This window comes from Bufo bufo, chromosome 5, assembly GCF_905171765.1.
Source record: "Bufo bufo chromosome 5, aBufBuf1.1, whole genome shotgun sequence".
Taxonomy (NCBI): Eukaryota; Metazoa; Chordata; class Amphibia; order Anura; family Bufonidae; genus Bufo; species Bufo bufo.
In genome coordinates, this window is record NC_053393.1 from 435,787,772 (window position 1) to 435,809,278 (window position 21,507).

The 21,507-nt window shown below is 44.1% G+C and overlaps 1 protein-coding gene across 2 annotated transcripts in view; it reads right to left on the reverse strand.

The window, feature by feature from the left end:
• SLC66A2 (solute carrier family 66 member 2) overlaps window positions 1-21,507 on the reverse strand; it is a 149,225-nt gene that overhangs the window by 93,737 nt on the left and 33,981 nt on the right. Inside the window, exon 4 of one of the 2 annotated variants that reach the window (XM_040433509.1) lies at window positions 7,579-7,632. The exons of the other annotated variant lie outside the window; for it this stretch is intronic. Coding sequence (XP_040289443.1) covers window positions 7,579-7,632 — 54 coding nt within the window. The remainder of the gene's footprint in view (window positions 1-7,578; window positions 7,633-21,507) is intronic. 2 annotated transcript variants of the gene reach the window in all.

A 21,507-nucleotide genomic window follows, 5' to 3' on the forward strand; every position in this document is an offset into this window, starting at 1 on the left:
TAACCCCTTTAAATATAGTGTAAATGTAGTCTAAATATTGTGTATTAAAATATACTGTCCACATCACCGGAAGCCAAGTCTCCAGCATATGGACACAGTGCCAGATCCATCACACAATGGACACCAACTGCACTCCAACAGACATCATTGACCTATGGAGTCGATTGGGGTTCCAGTGCGGTGCTGTGCTATTCTTCCCTTCAAATGTCAAGGAACTGCCAAATAAGACCCCAAATTGCGTTAACATTTATAACAGATCGTTTCCTCTGGGAAACTTCTTGTCACTAGAGCTGTGATGGCTAGCCTCCGGCACTCCTGCTGTGGTTAAACTACAACTCCCAAGATGCACACTTGCTTGGCTGTTCTCAGAACGGCATAAAAATAAATGGAGCATGCTGGGAGTTGTAGTTTCCCCACAGCTGGAAATCCGGAGGTAAGCAATCACTGCACTACAGGGTACTTGGCCTAAAACATTGGAGAAATACTCGTCTAAGGCTACTTTCACACCAGCATTTTAGTTTTCCGTTATTGTGGTCCGTCATAGGGGCTCAATACTGGAGAAAAAAAAGCTTCAGTTTTGTCACCATTCATTGCCAATGGGGACAAAACTGAACTGAACAGAACGGAATGCTCCAAAATGCATTCCGTTCCGTTTAGGTGCATTCCCATACCGGAGAGCAAACTGCAACATGTTGTAGTTTACTTTCCGTCATAAGAATCAGAGCAAGACGGATCCGGCATGACCCCCAATACTAGTAAATGGGAACAGATCCGTCCTCCATTGACCTTCAATGGAGTTCATGACGGATCCGTCTTGGCTATGTTAAAGATAATACAACCGGATCCGTTCATAACGGATGCAGACGGTTGTATTATCAGTAACAGAAGCGTTTTTGCTGAACCCTGCCAGATCCAGTAAAAACTCTAGTGTGAAAGTAGTCTAAAATAAGTGCCTGCAAGCAAGTCCTGGTATGATAGTGTTAAGGTTAACCTGTGTTATTTTTTTTTCTTCCATAGATCCTAAATATCACAGCCCTGAAACATGCAAAAGTGTTGGCGTACAGCAAAACAAACAAGGATACAGCCTTCAAGATTCATGCATCACACTTGGCAACTTTAAGGCCTTTGTTGGAGTTTAGTGAAACCTTCAGGTGCAATAGATTAGAAAAGACTCTAGAAAAATCGAAACTACAGAAAATCTATCCCGAGCATGTGCCGCTGGCAGACATAATGGCAGGAGAACTCATGTTAATATATAGCCCTCTGACTCCAACCATCTGCTAACTGCAGAATGTCGAATCAGTAACACAATGCTCCGCGCGCAAAGTTCTGTCAAGCAGAAAGCCCTTAACCAAGTCATATTATCAATTATGACCTGTGATCTGGATATGAAATTAAATGCCATATCCTGTAACATCCCGCTAACTCACTACCTAATTAGCAAGTCGCCAATTAATTGTATGGTATTAATTAAACAGCGACATCAAGTTCTAAAGCGATAACTCCCGAGTTTTAAGTTTAATATTAAGAACAGCTAAATAAAACATAATGCACATAATCTACTTGGAATAATATTCCTCCATTATAAATGACACACAGAAAAAGAGAAACATGAGGCATTCAAATGGCATTTTAAACGGAAAATTCCAGCTAAAGAATAGCAACAAGCTGGACTGGACTGCTCAGTACTCCAATAAAGATGCAAAATACAAGCAATGTTTTTTTCTTGCAATATATATTATCCTAACTTCATTAAAGGGGTTTTCCAGTCCTTAGATTATTGATCACTTATACTCAGGATAGGACACCAATATCAGAAATGTGGGGGCCTGACACCCAGCACTCCCACTGATCAGCTGTTCTGGGCAGCCCCTGACTACGGTGCAGTTTCCTGCGCACTGCAGCTCAGCTCTGATTAAGGGTCCATTCACACGTCTGCAAAATGGGTCCGCATCCGTTCCGCAATTTTGCGGAACGGGTGTAGACCCATTCATTTTCAATGGGGCCTGAATGTGCTGTCAGCATCCGCATTTGTGGATCCGCACTTCCGCATCCGTTTCCGCCAAAAAATAGAACATGTCCTATTCTTGTCCGCAATTGCGGACAAGATTAGGCATTTTCTATTATAGTGCCGGCGATGTGCGGTCCGCAAATTGCGGAATGCACATTGCCAGTGTCCGTGTTTTGCGGTTCCGCAAAACACTTACGGACGTGTGAATGGACCCTTAAGGGCATCTGTCAGGAGATTTTTATGACCCTGGCTGACCTGTTACATGTGCACTTGGCAGCTGAAGGCATCTGTGCTGGTCCCATGTTCATATGGGTCTGCATTGCTGGGAAAAAATGATGTTTTAATATATGGAAATGAGCCTCTAGGGGTGCATAGGCGTCCGCAGAAATTTTTCCAGGGGGTGGCAAAATTTTATTGACATCCATGCTCTGCTTGTTTCTGCGAATGTAATGAAGAGGAGGGGCATATTCATTATCATAAAGTATAATAACGCATGAGCTGTGCAGTGGCGGATCCAGAGCCTGGTCTCGGGAGGGGCACTTCCAGATTATTTTCTGTCCGCCGCCACAAAACAATGGTGCTTATAGAACAGACTACACAGTGTAGCGGTATACTGTATATTGTGTGGCACAGTGTAGGTTATATGTGTATAACAAACATATTTCACATGAAAACTTACAATTACTTGGCTTGAACCTTGGGGATCTCGGACACCACTTCAACACTTGGCCGGGGGCTCGGCGGAGCTGATGTTGTATTTTATCCTAATGAGAAAGATTTCATAATAAGGATTTGGAGAAGGGGCAGAGGGATAGCAGAGCAGGGAGAGGATGGTGCTGCTACTAGGGGGTCATACCATGGGGGAGTAATAAAGCCCACCATAAATATACCATAAAAATACCCCCTTGTAATGCCCCCAGTTGAGCCAATGTCCCCATAGTGCCCCCATAATGTGCCAGTATAAAATACCCCTATATAGTGCCCCCAGTAAATGCCTCCATAGTGCGCCTCTCCCCCCTTCCTCCTAGTGCCCCCAAAATGTACCAGTATAAAATGCCCCATATATCGTGCCCAAGTAGATGCCCTCAGTGTCCCCCATAATTTGCAAGTATAAAATACCCCTTCTTAGTGCCCCCCATAGTACTCCTCTCCCCCCTTCCTCATAGTACCCACCATAATGTGTCCCAATATAAAATTCTACTGTACATAGCCCCCCATATAAAACACCCCTTCTTTGTGGCCTCAGTAGATGCCCCTATAGTGCCCCAAATAATGTGCCAGTAATAACAGACCCCCCATCATGTGCCAGTAATAACAGACCCCCCCATCATGTGCCAGTAATAACAGACCCCCCATCATGTGCCAGTAATAACAGACCCCCCATCATGTGCCAGTAATAACAGACCCCCCATCATGTGCCAGTAATAACAGACCCCCCATCATGTGCCAGTAATAACAGACCCCCCATCATGTGCCAGTAATAACAGACCCCCCATCATGTGCCAGTAATAACAGACCCCCCATCATGTGCCAGTAATAACAGACCCCCCATCATGTGCCAGTAATAACAGACCCCCCCATCATGTGCCAGTAATAACAGACCCCCCATCATGTGCCAGTAATAACAGACCCCCCATCATGTGCCAGTAATAACAGACCCCCCATCATGTGCCAGTAATAACAGACCCCCCATCATGTGCCAGTAATAACAGACCTCCCATCATGTGCCAGTAATAACAGACCCCCCATCATGTGCCAGTAATAACAGACCTCCCATCATGTGCCAGTAATAACAGACCCCCATCATGTGCCAGTAATAACAGACCCCCCATCATGTGCCAGTAATAACAGACCCCCCATTAGGGCCAGTAGCCAGAGCCCCCCATTATGTGCCAGTAGCCAGAGCCCCCCATTATGTGCCAGTAGCCAGAGCCCCCCATTATGTGCCAGTAGCCAGAGCCCCCCATTATGTGCCAGTAGCCAGAGCCCCCCATTATGTGCCAGTAGCCAGAGACCCCCATTATGTGCCAGTAGCCAGAGACCCCCATTATGTGCCAGTAGCCAGAGACCCCCATTATGTGCCAGTAGCCACCAGTATTGTACACACAAAAAAAGAAACACTTATACTTACCTCCTTGGCAGCGATGCGATGCAGGCCTCTTCCGGCCCATGTCCCGCGCTGTACGGCTCAGACGGCGTGATGACGTCATCGCGCCGCCTGCGCCGGCCTCTGATAGGTTGCAGGCACTAGGCTGGCAGCCTATCAGAGGAAGGGAAAGGGACACGCCTCTCCCTCCGCTGCCTCTGCACAGTCATCTGTATCGCTGTCCTGAGGACGGCGATACAGATGACTATGGAGATGAACGCTTCCACAATGGAAGCGTTCATCTCCCTGTACCCCGCCCCCCCCACCCACTTCTGAGCAGCTCGGGTGGGGGGGGGGTGGCAATCTTTCCAGGGGGGGGGGGGGGCACTTGCCCCCCCCTTGCGGACGCCCATGCTGTTGTGCCCTCTCCACTTTGATTGACAGGGCCAGGCAGGCGTGATCAGGTTTACACTGCCTGGCCCTGTCAAAGTGCAAAGGGCGTTGCAGTTGCAGAGAGCAGAGCCTCTAGGTGTAATGACAACGCCCCCGTTGCTCTTATAGACTCATTTGCATATCTTAGAACTTGATTTTTCTCAGCAATGCGGACACAAGCAGCTGCCCGAAGCAGCTAATCAGTGGGGGCACGGGATGTCAGACTCACACTATTCTGATATTGATGGATGATCCTCAATATCTAAGGATCGGAAAACTCCTCTAACACAAACATGGCATTGGCAGCTCAATAAATGTAATAGTCGGCCCTAGTGTCAAACTTGCATCCAAGTTCAATATTGAGAAGCCATGAAGAGTGGAGAGAGCATCATAGCAAGCTACTGTTGTGACGTTTCAGAGGAACACACTCCTATCCCAAACTGAGCTTGCAAAGAAAAAACACAGCCAGATTGTTGCTATTCTTGACTGTTCAATCTCTTTTTTGGACCTGTACTACTAATTGCTTGAAATGTAATTTGAAGCTTGAGAAAGGAAGCTGTTCCTCAATCATGTCGCAGTAGACAGAGTGTCACAACGCTGATCCTCGTGTCGTCTCCATGCTGAACTTACCGGTAATGGATTAACCGCAAATGGACTATCTTATGGGTGGAAGTTTGATGACACCTGGGGTGACTTAAGTTTATTGGGCTGTCAATACCTTCTAACACATAAGCTCCTGCACCTTCTGGAAGGACAGGTAAATCAATGGTCATGTAGGTTGGAATCCACAAGACAATCCTAACATTTCATGTTATCAATTATTATATCAATCACAGAGGCCGATGAAGTTTACATTTAGTAGGGTGTGAAGGTAAACTTCTTGATGTACAGTATACTTTCATTGCTCCACCCCTTCAGCTCTGTCATTTCTTCTTCCCCCCGCTGTCACTACACCACGCACCCCTCACTCTGTCACCACGCCTGCGTCACTGCGCGGTCACCGCTAGTGTTGAGCGAACCCGGTGAAGTTCGGGTTCGCCGGGTTCGGCCGAACTTCAAGTCAAAGTTCGGGTTCGGGTCCCGAACTTGACCCCGAACCCAGACCCTATTAAAGTCAATGGGGACCCGAACTTCACTTTATTATTTTCCGTTATAACATGGTTATAATGGAAAATAATACTATTAGCTTTTTCAGATCTGTGTTTTCACAATCGGGAAAACTCAGATCCGATGGCATATTCTAAACCCGAGGTGTTCCCATGGTGATGGGGATGAACCTCTGACAGGGTGCTGCCATCCGCGGCACCTGAGAGGTTAATTGCGCGGACGGCAGCTCCCTGTCAGAGGTCGGGTGCCGTGAATGTTTCTACAATGTTAGCATTGGTGGGCAGTGCGCCCTCCCCCCTCCATCATTGGTGGCAGCGGCAGTTCCGATCGGAGTCCCAGCAGTGTAATGCTGGGGCTCCGATCGGTTACCATGGCAGCCAGGACGCTACTGAAGTCCTGTCTACCATGGTCAGTTACTCAGCAGTAACTGCCCACCAATGATTTTAATACCGTGGAGGGGGGGGGGGGGGGGGTCGCAATGCCAACCAATGCAAACATTGTAGAAACATTCCCGGCACCCGACCTCTGACAGGGAGCTGCTGTCCTCGCAATTAACCCCTCAGGTGCCGCGGATGGCAGAGCCCCGTCAGAGGTGCGGCTCCATCACCATGGGAACACCTCAGGTTTAGAATATACCATCGGATCGGAGTTTTCTCCAATACGATGGTATATTTTAACTTCAAGCGTCCCCATCAGCCTCTCCTCACCCAGCTCGTCGCCGATCCACTGCGTCCACTGCTCCGGTAAACAAAGCCATCTCAGGCCTGCTACTTGCCCGCAGCAGGGCTAAGCTACTGAACAAACTACCTGCCCGATGCCCGGAACTGCATGTTCCGGGCGTCGGGCGATACGATTTCCACACCCCTGATTAGTTGTTGATCAAGGTGTGCAGTAGAAGTGTCTATATATGTCAACATGTGATAGATGATACCGCTGCACAGCCTGATGAAGGGTTACTGCTCAAAATGCTATTACAAGCTATGCTACAATTGATGTAAACAGTATCCAGTCCATCTGCATTTTGGATAGCTGACAATTTTTTTTTTAGAAACTGAAAAATGAAGTTTGTTCACTAAATCCACCATCATCATCCTGCCCCCACTTGTCAATATCCAGATGTCAATTCAAAAGCTGTTGCAACCACATGGCCAATTCACTCATAACAAATACACACAAAGAAGATATATTCCTAAAGCAATAAACAGGCCCTGAAAATTAAAAACTCACCTTCAATGATTTCTCACTGCTTTGCACTTCCTGTCTCCACCAGACAGCGCTAAAATCACTAGGAAGGCCTGCTTAGCCAGTTGGATATGCTCCCAATGTCTAACAGGTGCGGATCCCACCACTATCTCTAGAACTGAGCCCGCAAAGTGAAGGAGAGTGGACAGGGCATATGTGGCTTCTCACCATTCATTTCTATGGGAGTGCTGAAAATTGAAGTTCCATAGAAATGAATGGAAAGTGCACCGCACAAGCACAGCCATCGCTCCGTTCACTTCTTTGGGGCTGAAGAAAATAGTCGAGCCAGTCCCACAGAAATGAATGGAGGGCGGCCGCGCATGTGCATTCTGCTCCACTTCCCTTCACGGGCTCCGTTCTAGAGATCGGTGCGGGTCCTAGTCAACCTCTTTTGATTGGCTAAGCTGACTCTTTCCTTGTGCTTCCAGGAAGCGCAGAGCAGTGGGGACGGATGCAGTGGCAGAACAGCAGCAGCATGGGATTGGCGCAGGTGGGGACTGATTCTTTGTTATATTTTGCAAAAATCTCCCAGGAACGCCAATTTAATTCATTAATTACTCATGAGCAAGTGAAAATTATTAGGTAGGAGCGAGATCAACGTAATAAATGAAAAGAGACAATGTGACAGTGTTAACACAGTTTACAGAAAGGCAGAAGGGTGGGTACATTCTCATGCAAGGTGGATGCTGAGTGTACATACCCAGAAAGCATCTCTTGGGATGAGTTTTGAATTCTTCATCCTTACTATCTGAAGCTAAAAACAGCAAAAGAAAAGGAAAAGAAAGAAGAAGAAAAACAAAGCATTGATACAGTGTTTAGAAACAACTAGCGGCTTCTTCATTGCTCTAGTCAAGGTTCATGACTCAATATAACTCTACACGAGGACCACGGAATTGGAAGCAAAGATTGATCTTCATGGAGCAGAAGAACTGTAATGCCCATTATTGTGGCACCTCATCCACAATCACATTTATTACTGTAATTAACACAGCTGATGAGGAGGTAGACACTCCACGCTGACCATCAAAGATCATTAGAGGCCATTGTAATGTAGATGCACTTAGGAATGTGCGTTAATGGGTTACAAGACAAGTGTCAAATCTTCTCGAGAAAACAAACAAGCCGAGAACAATATATAATCACCTTCACATGGCGCTCTTCACAGCTTGTACCCTGACCTTGTAAGGGTCACCGCTGAGCTGTAGCTAGGTGGAAAGTTTCACAGCAGGTGGCACAAGTGGCAGCTTACTGCAATTCCTCGTGGTCATTATGTCTATGCCGCATGACCGATCAACCATTGAGCTGACTGATGTGATATACGGTAATCAGTTTTTTTTCTACTAGGATATTTCAGTGTGTTAGAACAGCAGGCAGTTCAGCAATCATTATGTAAGCCCTGCTTCTCAGACTTTCAAGAATATTTCTGAAAAAACAGACCGCACTTCATTCTTGATCACATATTAAAACTACGAATGATAAAAAGATATTGCATATGAAGCCAATAGACAGGCCTCAATCAAGTACAAAAAAAAAAAATAATTAAAAAATAAGATTGACAGCCATATTTCTTGAATTAAAGGGGTTTCCCGGAGTTTTAGGGCTCATTCACACGACTGTGCTTTGGTTCCGCATTTGAGACGCATTTTTTGTGGCTCGGGTGCGGACCCATTTACTTCAATGGGGCCGCAAGGCAATTTGTGGAAGGCACACGGGCGTCATCAGTGTTTTGCGGATCCGCAATTTGTGGACCGCAAAACACGGCACGGTCGTGTGAATGAGCCCTTATACTGATGACCTATCCTCTAAATATACCATTACCTGTTATTGGATAATCTGGATGGGGGTGGCGCACTTGCTTTTACCATAAATATATGGATGTAACACAATGTGAATAGGCTTGACAAAGGCTGTATATCAGCCGAAACGTTGCTATGTGTGCTGTTGCTTTGAAGTCCAAATAATGATGTGAGATGCTGCTGATACCGTCTGCATTTATCCATATATTTCCGGCCATTGGTGAGGCTGTTGCATCTATTAGGATACATCAACAAGGACCGAGTGGTGCTGCTTCTACACTTTGTTTATTGCTATCCTCTAAATAGGTCATCAGTAAGCGATTGGTGGGGGTCCGACACGCAGGACCCCTGCTGATCAGCTGTTTGAGAAGGCACTGGCGCTCACAGTAGTGCTGCGGCCTTCTCTCAGCAAACCAAGCACAGCACCATACATCGTATAGTGGCAGTGCTTGATATTGCAGCTCAGCCCCATTCACTTCAATGATGTCACGCGGACTCGGGACTCGTATTCCATACAACTTTGCTGAAAACAGGATTCTAAACATAGCTTGGTTATACGGCTTAGGCTACTTTGACACTAGCGTTTTTTGCGGATCAGTCACGGATCTGCAAAAACGCTTCAGTTAAAATAATACAACCACATGCATCCGTCATGAACGGATACACTTGTATTATGTCTTCTATAGCCATGACAGATCCGTCTTGAACACCATTGAAAGTCAATGAGGGACGGATCCGTTTTCTATTGTGCCAGAGAAGACGGATCCGTCCCCATTGACTTACATTGTGTGCCAGGACGGATCCGTTTGGCTCCGCTTCGTCAGGAGGACAGCAAAACGCTGCATGCAGCGTTTTGGTGTCCGCCTCCAGAGCGCAATGGTGACTGAACGGAGGCAAACTGATGCATTCTGAGCGGATCCTTTTCCATTCAGAATACATTAGGGCAAAACTGATCCGTTTTTGACCGCTTGTGAAATCCCTGAAACGGATCTCACAAACGGAAAACCAAAACGCTAGTGTGAAAGTAGCCTTATCAGTAAGCCAAGCAGTAGTAATCCGTGCCAAGCAGCAGCTGCAAAAGCAAGTACAATTTTAGGCCTCTTTCACACTTGTACTACTGATTTCTATTGTTCTGCTTAGTTTATAGGAACACAACGAAAAGTGCTGGATTTGCCACATAATTGACCAGAACAGAGCCAAACAAATCTCAATGACTAATGGTCCATTCTGTTCCCGACTGGAAATCTTTTTTTAATGGAGAAAAAAAAAAAAGTCCTGCATGCAAGACTTTTCTCTCTATTGTTCTGGATGGAATCTGCAACGAAGGCCCCAAGCACAATCTCCAACCCAGCTATGAACACAACAATGTGTAGGAAAAGAAAGATGAAAAGACAGTATGCAGATACAATACTTTCTAAGTCCACAGTATGGGGTGCATTTGGATAAAGAAGATCTTCCAAGGTCTACATCAGCTGTAGGTCAGGGAGTTGTGGAAAATACAAATTTATATACAAATGACAACCAGCACAAGAAAGATGCTTCCATATTTGAAATGGTTTAAAAAAAATAAAAAAATAAAGAGCAAAATCTGTCAACATGGGAAATTCCAAATAATGCTTTATTTAAATAAGTTGCTCAAATATGATGGCTACCTACTCATAGCGAAGTAATACAAAAAAATAAAGTTTTATTAGTATTTAGAAGCTTAGACTCTAGTAAAAGTAGTGTATTAGTTGTTATGGACGTTCACTTCTCACAAGTTACGTTAATACAGCCAAGATAGCTCCTGGTTTAGCAGGAAACATTTTGTCCTTCAGAGATTACAATTCTGTGTCTCCATGGGTACAGACTACAAACAAACCCTGTGTAGTCTGATCCCGCAGTCAGGCCAGGCTAATACTGGCGATTACATTGCTGCCATTTCATATCTCCTGGACTCTCATGTACCAGACTCTTGGTAATCAGAAGGTCTTATGAAGGTCTGTTTAACAAAAAAACATCACACCTTTTGTCTATAAGCTTGAACTATAATAAAAGAAGCTTTCCTTTTCTACTCTGAGTGTGTGGATGTTTATGCAAAAATGACCTCTGTCCACCCAAATTCAGGCTGTTAAACACAAGGACAGTGCATCTCAAAGTATCTCATATTTTCTACTAAGCAAACCTACGCATTTCCATGGAAGAAGATGATAAACAAATCCATGTGTAGGCCGATCCAGATGCTCCCTCACATGCTCTATAAGGGATTAGCAAACTCCAGAATCCTCTTTTCACAACTATGGGCGTTACAAGAACAGCCAAGTGAGTGAGCATGCTGGGAGTTGTAGTTTCTCAGCAGCTGGAGTGCCTAAGGTTGCTGATCTATGCTATATAAGATGCAGCACCTTCTATTCTACAAACAGATCATGCCTGTGGTTTACAATCACAGACTGCAATATCCATATGATGTAGGCAGGACAATTTCTTTACAAATCATTTGGTACTAAAAAGTACATTTTGTAAATACACAATAAGCATGTCTGTAATTAAAGAGGACCTGTCACCTCTCCTGACATGCCTATTGTAATAGCTTTATGCATCCCCCATGTAATAACAATTCTGGAACATCTATTCTTATGGCTCTATGTTGTGCCGTTCCTTAATTATTTCTACTAGAAGTTATATATGAATTGCTATTAGGCTTCGTTCACATCACCGTTCAGCCTTTCCGTTTAGGAGCAGGAGAACGGAAAGGACGGAGAAGGCACACAACTGAGCCAAACGGAGCCCTTAGGACCCCATAGACTATAATGGGGTCTGTTATGTTTCCGCTCAGAAGATGATTTTGGAGCGGAGACAAAAGCTGTGCGTGCAGGACTTTTTTCTCCGCTTCAAAATCATCTTCTGAGTGGAAACATAACGGACCCCATTATAGTCTATGGGGTCCTAAGGGCTCCGTTTGGCTCAGTTATGTGCCTTCTCCGTCCGTTCCGTTCTCCTGCTCCTAAACGGAAAGGCTGAACGGTGATGTGAACGAAGCCTTAGCCTTCAGTAAGGGTACAGAGGGGTGGTAACCAGTTGGGGGGGGGTGTACCTGCACAGACTGACAATGGCAGCACTGATTGGATAGAGTCAGACTGTGCAGGTACATCCCCCTACTGGTTACCTCCCCTCTGTACCCTTACTGCAGACTGCTAGCAATTCATATATAACTTCTAGTAGAAATAAGAAAGGAATGGCACAACATAGAGCCATAAGAATAGATGTTCCAGAATTGTTATTACGTGGGGAATGCATGAAGCTATTACAACAGGCATGTCAGGAAGTGTGACAGGTCCTCTTTATAGCTTTATACCTTTATAAATATAGGGGGAAATTTATCATCTCCCTTCTGCCTAAAAGGTGGCTTTAAAAAGTCACAAACTATGATCCCGTTTCTGGCCGTTAATCTTTAAAATAGAACCTTTATTGGATTGTTTAACGTGCCCTCAAACCAATGGTTAAAACAGACAAGCCCTCTCAGCTATTATTAGAATATTCAATATTTTTTTCCCTAGAAACAGAATCATATAGCCCTTATCTATTAACCTCTACAATTCCAAAATATCCTGGGGTTCTTCAACTCAGTTTTTTTTTTTTTTATTGTTGCATCTCATTTTTTTATGTGACAAGTGACAAATTTATATTCATTTTTGACAGTTTTCCGGCACAAATGAAACCAGAAATCTACAGCAGCTCTGAGCGGTCGTTGATTTCTGTTTAGGCACATGGACTGCCAGAGGATGCACCTAATTTAGGACGAGGCGTGCACCTTGTCATTAATAGGGCGCATGCTCTGGCAGACCTGGGGATATCAAGACCAGCGACGAACATGTCTGTCCTAATAGATCTCTAACAATATACTTGTGTGGTACAGCTGATGCAATACTGTGAAGTACAAAGCAGAGGATTCTGTGCCACAGTCACAAGTGGATCTGTTTGACAAAATCGTATATAGTGTAACAAAATTGAATTTGTGTCCGAAAACTCTATTCTGTGACAACGATGTTTGCTGTAAAAAATGATAGCCTGTCACAAAATTACACAAGCTATTTTATATAATATTGAATATCTAGTTGACAGGACTGTATATTCTGCCTCATAATATAAAGAAAATATTAGTAAAACAAAATATTGTTTGAATCAGAGTAAGGCTTCATTCACACTCACTCCGTGAGATAATGGACCGGCATCCTGCTTAGTGCAGGAGCGCACGGCATCATTGGTTGCTATGATATAGATCATATGAGTGTATTACTGTACTGCGGCGGAGGCACAAAGCGCACGGCGTCATAGCAACCAATGACGCCGTGCGCTCCTGCAGCAAGCAGGATGCCAGTCCGGTATCTCACGGACCGTGTTCCACGGACGTGTAAATGAAGCCTAAAGAAAGCAGGCGCTGGATTACTTTAAGATAAGCAACTGAAACGGATTACCTGTGCTCCTAAGGGAAAGAAGAATGCACAAATTAAAGTGAATAGGTGTCCTAAACTCCTGCGGGAAACATCAAGCTGCCTCTGCTGGCTTGTCTTCTTCTCATAAAGGACTGGACTTGTTTTTCCAGCACATCCCAGAGATGGTCAATTGGATGGATAACTGAAGAATTTGAATTTGAAGGCCAAAGTCACCACCTTGAACTCTGTCATCTTGCTCACAGAAAGGGCACTCTGTCTGCAGGGGTGCACCACCAATGAGGCCAGGTGAGGTGATCGCCTCAGGCAGCACCAGGATAGGGCAGCAGAAGGGCCATGGGCAATGAGCGCTTTCATTGTAGCAAAGGTGGTTTGGTTAAGAAATTGGCATGGGGGGGGAGCGCTGTTTCAGTTTTTGCATTAGGCAGAAGAAAGGCTAGGTGCACCGCTGTCTGTCTAGTGAAAAGGGCATCCAGCCTTATGAGAATTCTCATAAAAGCAGAATTTGTCTTCCAAAAAATGGTTATGTCTTGCAGGATGTCTTGGGCATAGGGGTTCCATTTCACAGAATGCATCACAGAAAAGCATTCTGTCTCATGAAATTAGAATCTTATTCTCTGACGGAATGGAATGCTCATTCATGAAACTGGATTGTCTCATGCAGGGGCCCCCTATCTCACGGAATGCTTGACAGAACGGGATTTCGCAACAAGGCATGGAATTCCGTCTCATGAAATCTTTCACAGAAAGGGATTCTCTCACCAAATGGGATTCTGTGCCACGGAATATCTCATGGAAAGGAATTCGGTCTCACAAAATGGAATTCAGTCTCATAGAATGTCTCACGGAAAAGTATTCCGCCTCAAGGCATTCTGACAAAAAGGGATTCCATCAGATAGAACAGGCTTCTCTCTCACAGAATGGGATACTCTCTCAGGAAATGTTTCTCTACAAGAGATTCTGTCACACAGAACAGGACTCTCTCTCTCTCTCTCTCACAAGAACCGGATTCCACCTGCTGACAGAATTCCTGAAATGTTTCACAAAAACAGATTGTCCCATGGAAAGCGATTCCATCCCAGTGAATGGGAATACCTCTCATGGAATGGGATTCCCTCTCACAGCATGTTTTGCAAAAAGATACTGCCTGACAAATGATATCGTCTGATGAATTGGGATTTACGAGAGGCATCCCGTTCCGTGACGCGATGCCTTTATGTGAAACATTCCATGAGAGAATCCAATTCTCTCTGGAAATGTTTCTCAACAAAAGATTTCAATACATGGAATGGGAATATCTCTCACTCAAGAATTGGATTGCACCAGTCAAAATAGGATTCTCTCTGAACATTTCACAAAAAGTGCCTCAGTCAAATGGTATGTTTCACAAAAGGGACTGCTTTGTGGAATGGGATTCCTCCTCACAAAATATAAATTTTTCTCATGTAATGTTTCACAAAAAGGCAGTCTCACGGAACAGAGATTATTTCTCACATAATCCTTCACAAAAACAGATTACCTGACAGAAAGCAATACCGTCTGGCAGAAAAGCAATACCATCCGATGAATTGGGATCCCATGAGGATCCACTGTTCTGTGATTTCCTCTCATGACATAATTCGCAAAAATAGTTTGCCCCATAAAAAGGGATCTAATCTCACAGAATGAAATTCCGTCAGAGTGACAGGGATTCTCTCAGTGAAAGGGATTCTGACACACAAAATGAGACTCTCTCTCTCACAAAATGGCAATGCCTCACAGAAAGGGATTCCCCCTAATGGAATGGGAGGCAATCTGATAAAATTGAATTCCCTCTCACAGAATTTCTCAAGTAATAATCTCTCAAGGAATGGGATTCCACCTCATGGAAAAACATAACTTTTCATGTAATGTGTCACGGAAAGATATAGTCTCATGTAAAAAAAAAAAATCCTACCTCACGAAAGGGATTCTCTTTCATGGAATTTCCAGCAGCATGTGATCTCACAGAATAAGACTTTTTTTTCCTCATGGAAAGGGACCCAATCTCACCGAAAAAGACTGCATCTCAAAGAATATCGCACAGCATGGAAATCCATCTCACACTTTCTTCCATAAGAGAATCCCAAAGGCATTGTCTCACCAAATGTTATTTCTTTACAAAATGAGATTATCTCTTACAGAATATATTTCCTCATGAAATGGAATTCACATAGATTACATCACAAAATGGGATGCCATCTCACAAAATATCATGCATGTTCACAGAATGCCCCACAGCCCGTAATTCCATTTTGGGGCATAGGATTCAGTCTAAAAAGAAGGGAGTGCTGCTCCACAGGAATGTCTCACAAAGGTGGATTCAGTTGCACAAAATGTCTCACAAAAAAAGATTCCACCACATGGAATGTCTCACAAAACAGGATTCTGTTGCACGGTATGTCTCACAAAAGCAGACTCCATTGCACAGGAATGTCTCACAAAAGCGGTTTCCGTTGCACAGAATGTCTCGCACAAAGGAGGATTCCTTTGCACAGGAATGTCTCACTAAATGGAAATTTTGATGCACTAAGGATTCAGTCACAAGAAATGTCTTACAAAAGAGAATTTTGTTGCACACACTGTCTCACAAAAGGAGATTCCATGTCACAGAAGGGAATTCCGTCAAACGGAATGGCTCACAAATGCAGATTCCATCATGCAGAATGTCTCAGATGTAATACAAAAGGGTTTCCGGTCACACTGAATTTCTCACAAAAAGGAGATTTTGTCGCAGCAGCGGATTCCATCGCATAGTAATGTCACACAAAGAGTATTCAGTCACTTGCATGGAATGTCTCACAAAAGGGTTTTGCATTGCAAAGGAAAGTCTCACAAAAGGGGATTTTGTCACATGGAATATCACAAAAGCGGATTCCATCACACAAAATATCTAATAAAAGGGGATTCCATGACAGGAAATGTCTCACAAAAGGATATTCCATTGCACAGAAGGGGATTCCATCACATGGAATGTCTCACAAAAGTGGATTCTGTCGCACGGTACATCTCAGAAAAGGGATTCCACTAGTATATAGCGAAGAAGAATCGGCACTCACTTTCTTGATGATATGAAGAGACGTTTATTCAAGGCTTGAGCCGAAACTAGTCACTGATGGAACTATTATGCCTTGAATAAACGTCTCTTCATATCATCAAGAAAGTAAGTGTCGGTCCTTCTTCGCTATATACAAGTGGGAAGCCTTCCCTGGATGCGTGCACCATGTGCAAACCGCAGTGCCGACACATCTTCTTCAATACAAAAGGGATTCCATCGCAAAAGAAAGTCTCACAAAAGGGGATTTTGTCGCCCAAAGGAGAATTCTGTCACACAGAATGTCTTACAAAAGCGGATTGTGTCACATGGAATGTCTTACATCAGCAGTTTCCATCAAACAGGAATGACTCACAAAAGCAGATTCCATCGCACAAAATGTCTCACAAAAGCGGATTCTGAAGCATGGAATGTCTCACATAAGCAGATTCAGTCGCACAAAATGTATCACAAAAGGGGATTTTGTCACACAGAAGGCGATTCAGTCACACAATGCCTCACAAAAGCGTATTCTGCCGCTGTACAAAAAGGGATTTCAGTCTCACGGAATGGGATGCTTTCTCTCTCATGGAATGTCTTACAGAAAGGGATTCCAGTATCCTGAAAAGGGATTTTGTCTGGCTGTGTGACACAGGTATTGTGTGACTATCATCTAATGACTCTATACACAGTTGTTAATGGGTGATACAGAACGCTAGTGTGTGACACATAATACACTGCTGGCTGTTATTGTGTCACAACATTAATACACTTCTTGTGTGCCAAAAATGTAATTGTATGACAGAGTACACTGTTAGTAAGTGTGACAAAATGGTAATGTGTGATGCAGTATGCAGTTATTATTACGATGTCCGACGTAGGTGACCACTGTGCAACGTAGAATAAGACTGTGTGATGCATAGTACCACTGTGCTATACAGAGTACAAATATTATGAAGAAACTTTAACAGATAGATTCTATGACACCAACTATTAGGTTGAGGAAATTGTGGAGTCCGCACACCCGAATATAATGGTGGGTGCTCGCAGAGGACTTCAGTCGCAGAGTATATAGAGATAATCCACGGCACACCAATGTCTTTTGCTTTGCAAATTTATTATTGGTACAAAAAAGTATTCATAGATTTTGTCAATATATGACTGGTCACGCCATCATAGTAATATCAGCATAAATCACATATCTTTGTAGGCCATAATGTGTCCCAACGTTTCGGTCCTGTCAAAGACCTTTCTCAAGGGATCTGTAAAGGAGTATAAATATAACGATTTTATTGGCGTCTAGATGTGGTGACCATAGTATACTGTTGACAAATAGTGAGGGAGGAAACGATAAAGGAATAGGAGGAAGTGTACACATACATATATATGTGTGTATGCGTCTCTCTGCACACACACACATATATGTACACACCCCTACATAAGCATATATACAGGTCTCAGATTATGACATTAGTAAAAAGAGAGTAAAGGGTAGGTAAAGTAAGAGGGATACAAGACAGGTGGGGTAAATGCTGTCTTTGAAAAAGGAGGATATAGTGATCAGGACTGAGCTATAGCATGAATCATCACTAATCGCTGGGGCATAAAACTGAATCAAGGATCTATATAGTAAATAGATTAGATAGGTGTGGTAAGCATCAAACGAATTATTTGTGCATAAATCGAGCAGAGGATTCAATCCTCTGCTCGATTTATGCACAAATAATTCGTTTGATGCTTACCACACCTATCTAATCTATTTACTATATAGATCCTTGATTCAGTTTTATGCCCCAGCGATTAGTGATGATTCATGCTATAGCTCAGTCCTGATCACTATATCCTCCTTTTTCAAAGACAGCATTTACCCCACCTGTCTTGTATCCCTCTTACTTTACCTACCCTTTACTCTCTTTTTACTAATGTCATAATCTGAGACCTGTATATATGCTTATGTAGGGGTGTGTACATATATGTGTGTGTGTGCAGAGAGACGCATACACACATATATATGTATGTGTACACTTCCTCCTATTCCTTTATCGTTTCCTCCCTCACTATTTGTCAACAGTATACTATGGTCACCACATCTAGACGCCAATAAAATCGTTATATTTATACTCCTTTACAGATCCCTTGAGAAAGGTCTTTGACAGGACCGAAACGTTGGGACACATTATGGCCTACAAAGATACGTGATTTATGCTGATATTACTATGATGGCGTGACCAGTCATATATTGACAAAATCTATGAATACTTTTTTGTACCAATAATAAATTTGCAAAGCAAAAGACATTGGTGTGCCGTGGATTATCTCTATACCAACTATTAGGTGTCATAGGACATTATTTTTGACACTAAAAAGTCATTATATTGTTTTACTAAATCCATTAAGAGGTACAAAATTCACAGTCAGCAAGAGAGAACAACCTCTTCTGCATTAATCAGTAGACACATCTTGGTTTTCGATGGGTAATTTAGGTACAGGAAGATACATCTCAGATGTATTTACAATTTGTAACGTAGTCTTTTAGCAATTTAGCCCCCCTGTAGATTTAAAGTGTAACTGTCATTATGTCATTCTTTTTTCTTTTTTTTTTGTAATGTGTAGAGGCAGCGATACTGAACATTTTTGTAATATATTTTGATTACTGAAAATGTACATTTCTATTAGAAAATAGCTCTAAAGTAGCCTATTTTGTGCCTTAGCAACACTCCCTGCTCCACACTGACTGCTGCTGCCCTCACTGCCTCTCTCCACATCTAATATATACAGCTGAGTGTATGTATGTATGTCTGCTTAAGGAATCCGCATTATCGCATTTACAATCACGAAATTTGGCACACAGGTACATCAGGTGTTCGGGAAGGTTTTAGACGAGGTCTCAGCTCTCTAGCACGTACCGTTCCTAAGATATTGCCAAAAAATGCATTAGCCAATAGAAGCCTGGTCACATGACACTTATCAGCCAATAGAAGCTTGCAGGACCTTAGACTCCACATACACACAGTTTTAAACCAGGTTTCCATAACAATCCAGCCATTTTTCTTCACTGCTGTAGGTCAGCTTTAAAGGGTTTCTGTCACCCCACAAAACTCATTATTTATTTTTTGGATAGTTAGATTCCTCATAGCGCGATATAGGAGAATATAATAGTCTTACTTACTTTCATGCGGCCGATTCTTTATAAAACAAAGTTTTATAATATGTAAATGAGGGCTCTACCAGCAAGTAGGGCGTCTACTTGCTGGTAGCCGCAGCAGAAAACCGCCCCCTCGCCGTGTTGATTGACAGGGCCAGCCGTGATCTCCTCCGGCCGGCCCTGTCAGTAATTCAAAAATCGCGCGCCTCTGGTCATTCGGCGCAGGCGCTCTGAGATGAGGAGGCTCGTCTCCTCAGCACTCCCTCAGTGCGCCTGCGCCGATGACATCACCGAAAGAGAAGACGTCATCGGCCCAGGCGCACTGAGGGAGTGCTGAGGAGACGAGCCTCCTCATCTCAGAGGGCCTGCGCCGAATGACCAGAGGCGCGCGATTTTTGAAATACTGACAGGGCCGGCCGGCCGGAGGAGATCAGGGCTGGCCCTGTCAATCAACACGGCGAGGGGGCGGTTTTCTGCTGCGGCTACCAGCAAGTAGACGCCCTACTTGCTCGTAGAGCCCTCATTTACATATTATAAAACTTCGTTTTATAAAGAATCGGCCGCATGAAAGTAAGTAAGACTATTATATTTTCCTATATCGCGCTATGAGGAATCTAACTATCCAAAAAAAAAAAAAGAGTTTTGTGGGGTGACAGAAACCCTTTAAAAGGGGCAGGGCGCTGTGGATAACACTGTTAAGGGAGCGGAGGGCTGTGGAGGTCACAGTTCAGGGGCAGGTAGGGTGGCCATTAGGGATCGACCGATTATCGGAAGTACCGATATTATCGGCCGATATTAAGGATTTTGCACATTATCAGTATCGGCATCTAACCTTGTCGATATGCCGATAATGCGTATAAAGCGAATACTAGTGAGCGCTTATGGAAGCGCTCACTAGTATGCATCGGGAGCAGGGAAGAAGCGCAGCAAGCGCCTCCAATACTCACCCTCCCTGGTCTTCTTTGATGGGGCCCACGCTGCACTGTCCTGACCCCGTACAGCGTCAGGAGGTAGTGCGCGCACTATGACCTGATGCTACACGCTGTCAGGTGACAGTGCAGCGCGAGCCAGAGAACACAGGGGAGCACGACACCAGACCCAGAGATGAAGAGGAGCCACGGCGCAGGAGAGGTGAGGAGTTTTTTTTATTTTATTCATCTGAGGTCTGATAGGGGGTTAATAAAGTCAGTGAGAAGCGGGGGATGGTGTGGAAATTGGCATTTGGCACTAGTATATCATAAATGTAAATTATAAATTGACTACCAACTAAGGGCTTTATTAATTTATAATATACTAGTGCCAAATGCAAATTTCCAGTGACTACCAACTAATATAATATACGGTATATTATAATATATAAGATATTGGTATAAATTATGGGCCATCGGCCTGAAAGTTCACCGATTATCGGTATCGGCCCTAAAAAAAATTCAATATCAGTCGATCCTTAGTGGCCATTCAGGCCACCCTCAAAAGACGGACTTAAAAACCCCGCCCGAGGTCACACTAAGCCACGCCCACTCCGCAGCCGACGGGGATTGAAAAAATGAAGGTTAAAAAAAAAATCAACTTCTGTCAGCTGCACGGGTGGAAGGGAGGGTGACTTTCTCCCTATAGCTTACGCTCAGACAGCACAGTGCTGCTGTCAGAGTGAGCTGTTCAAAAGAACATCCCTGTGTCTGTCCAGGCCCTGTGCTGGACGGAGGACAGGGAGTCTGAAAGCCGGAATGTCCGGCCTAAAACCCGACCTCTGGCCACCCTACGGGCAGGCTGCTGTGGAGGTCACAGTTAAAGGGACGGTCCGCTATGGAGGTCAGTGTTAAGGGGCATATTGCTGTAGAGGCCACTGTTAAGGGGACAGGGTGTTGTGGAAATCACTGTGAAAGAGAGGGGGTACTGTGGAGGTCACAGTTAAGGGGATGGTCCGCTATGGAGGTCAGTGTTAATGGACGGGGTGCTGTAGAGGTTACTGTTAAGGGGGCGTGGTAACATAGTACATAAGGCCGAAAAAAGACATTTATCCATCCAGTTCGGCCTGTTATCCTGCAAGTTGATCCAGAGGAAGGCAAAAAAAAACTGTGATGTAGAAGCCAATTTTCCCCACTTTAGGGGAATAAAAAATTCCTTCCCGACTCCGATCAGGCAATCAGAATAACTCCCTGGATCAACGACCCCTCTCTAGTAGCTATAGCCTGTAATATTATTA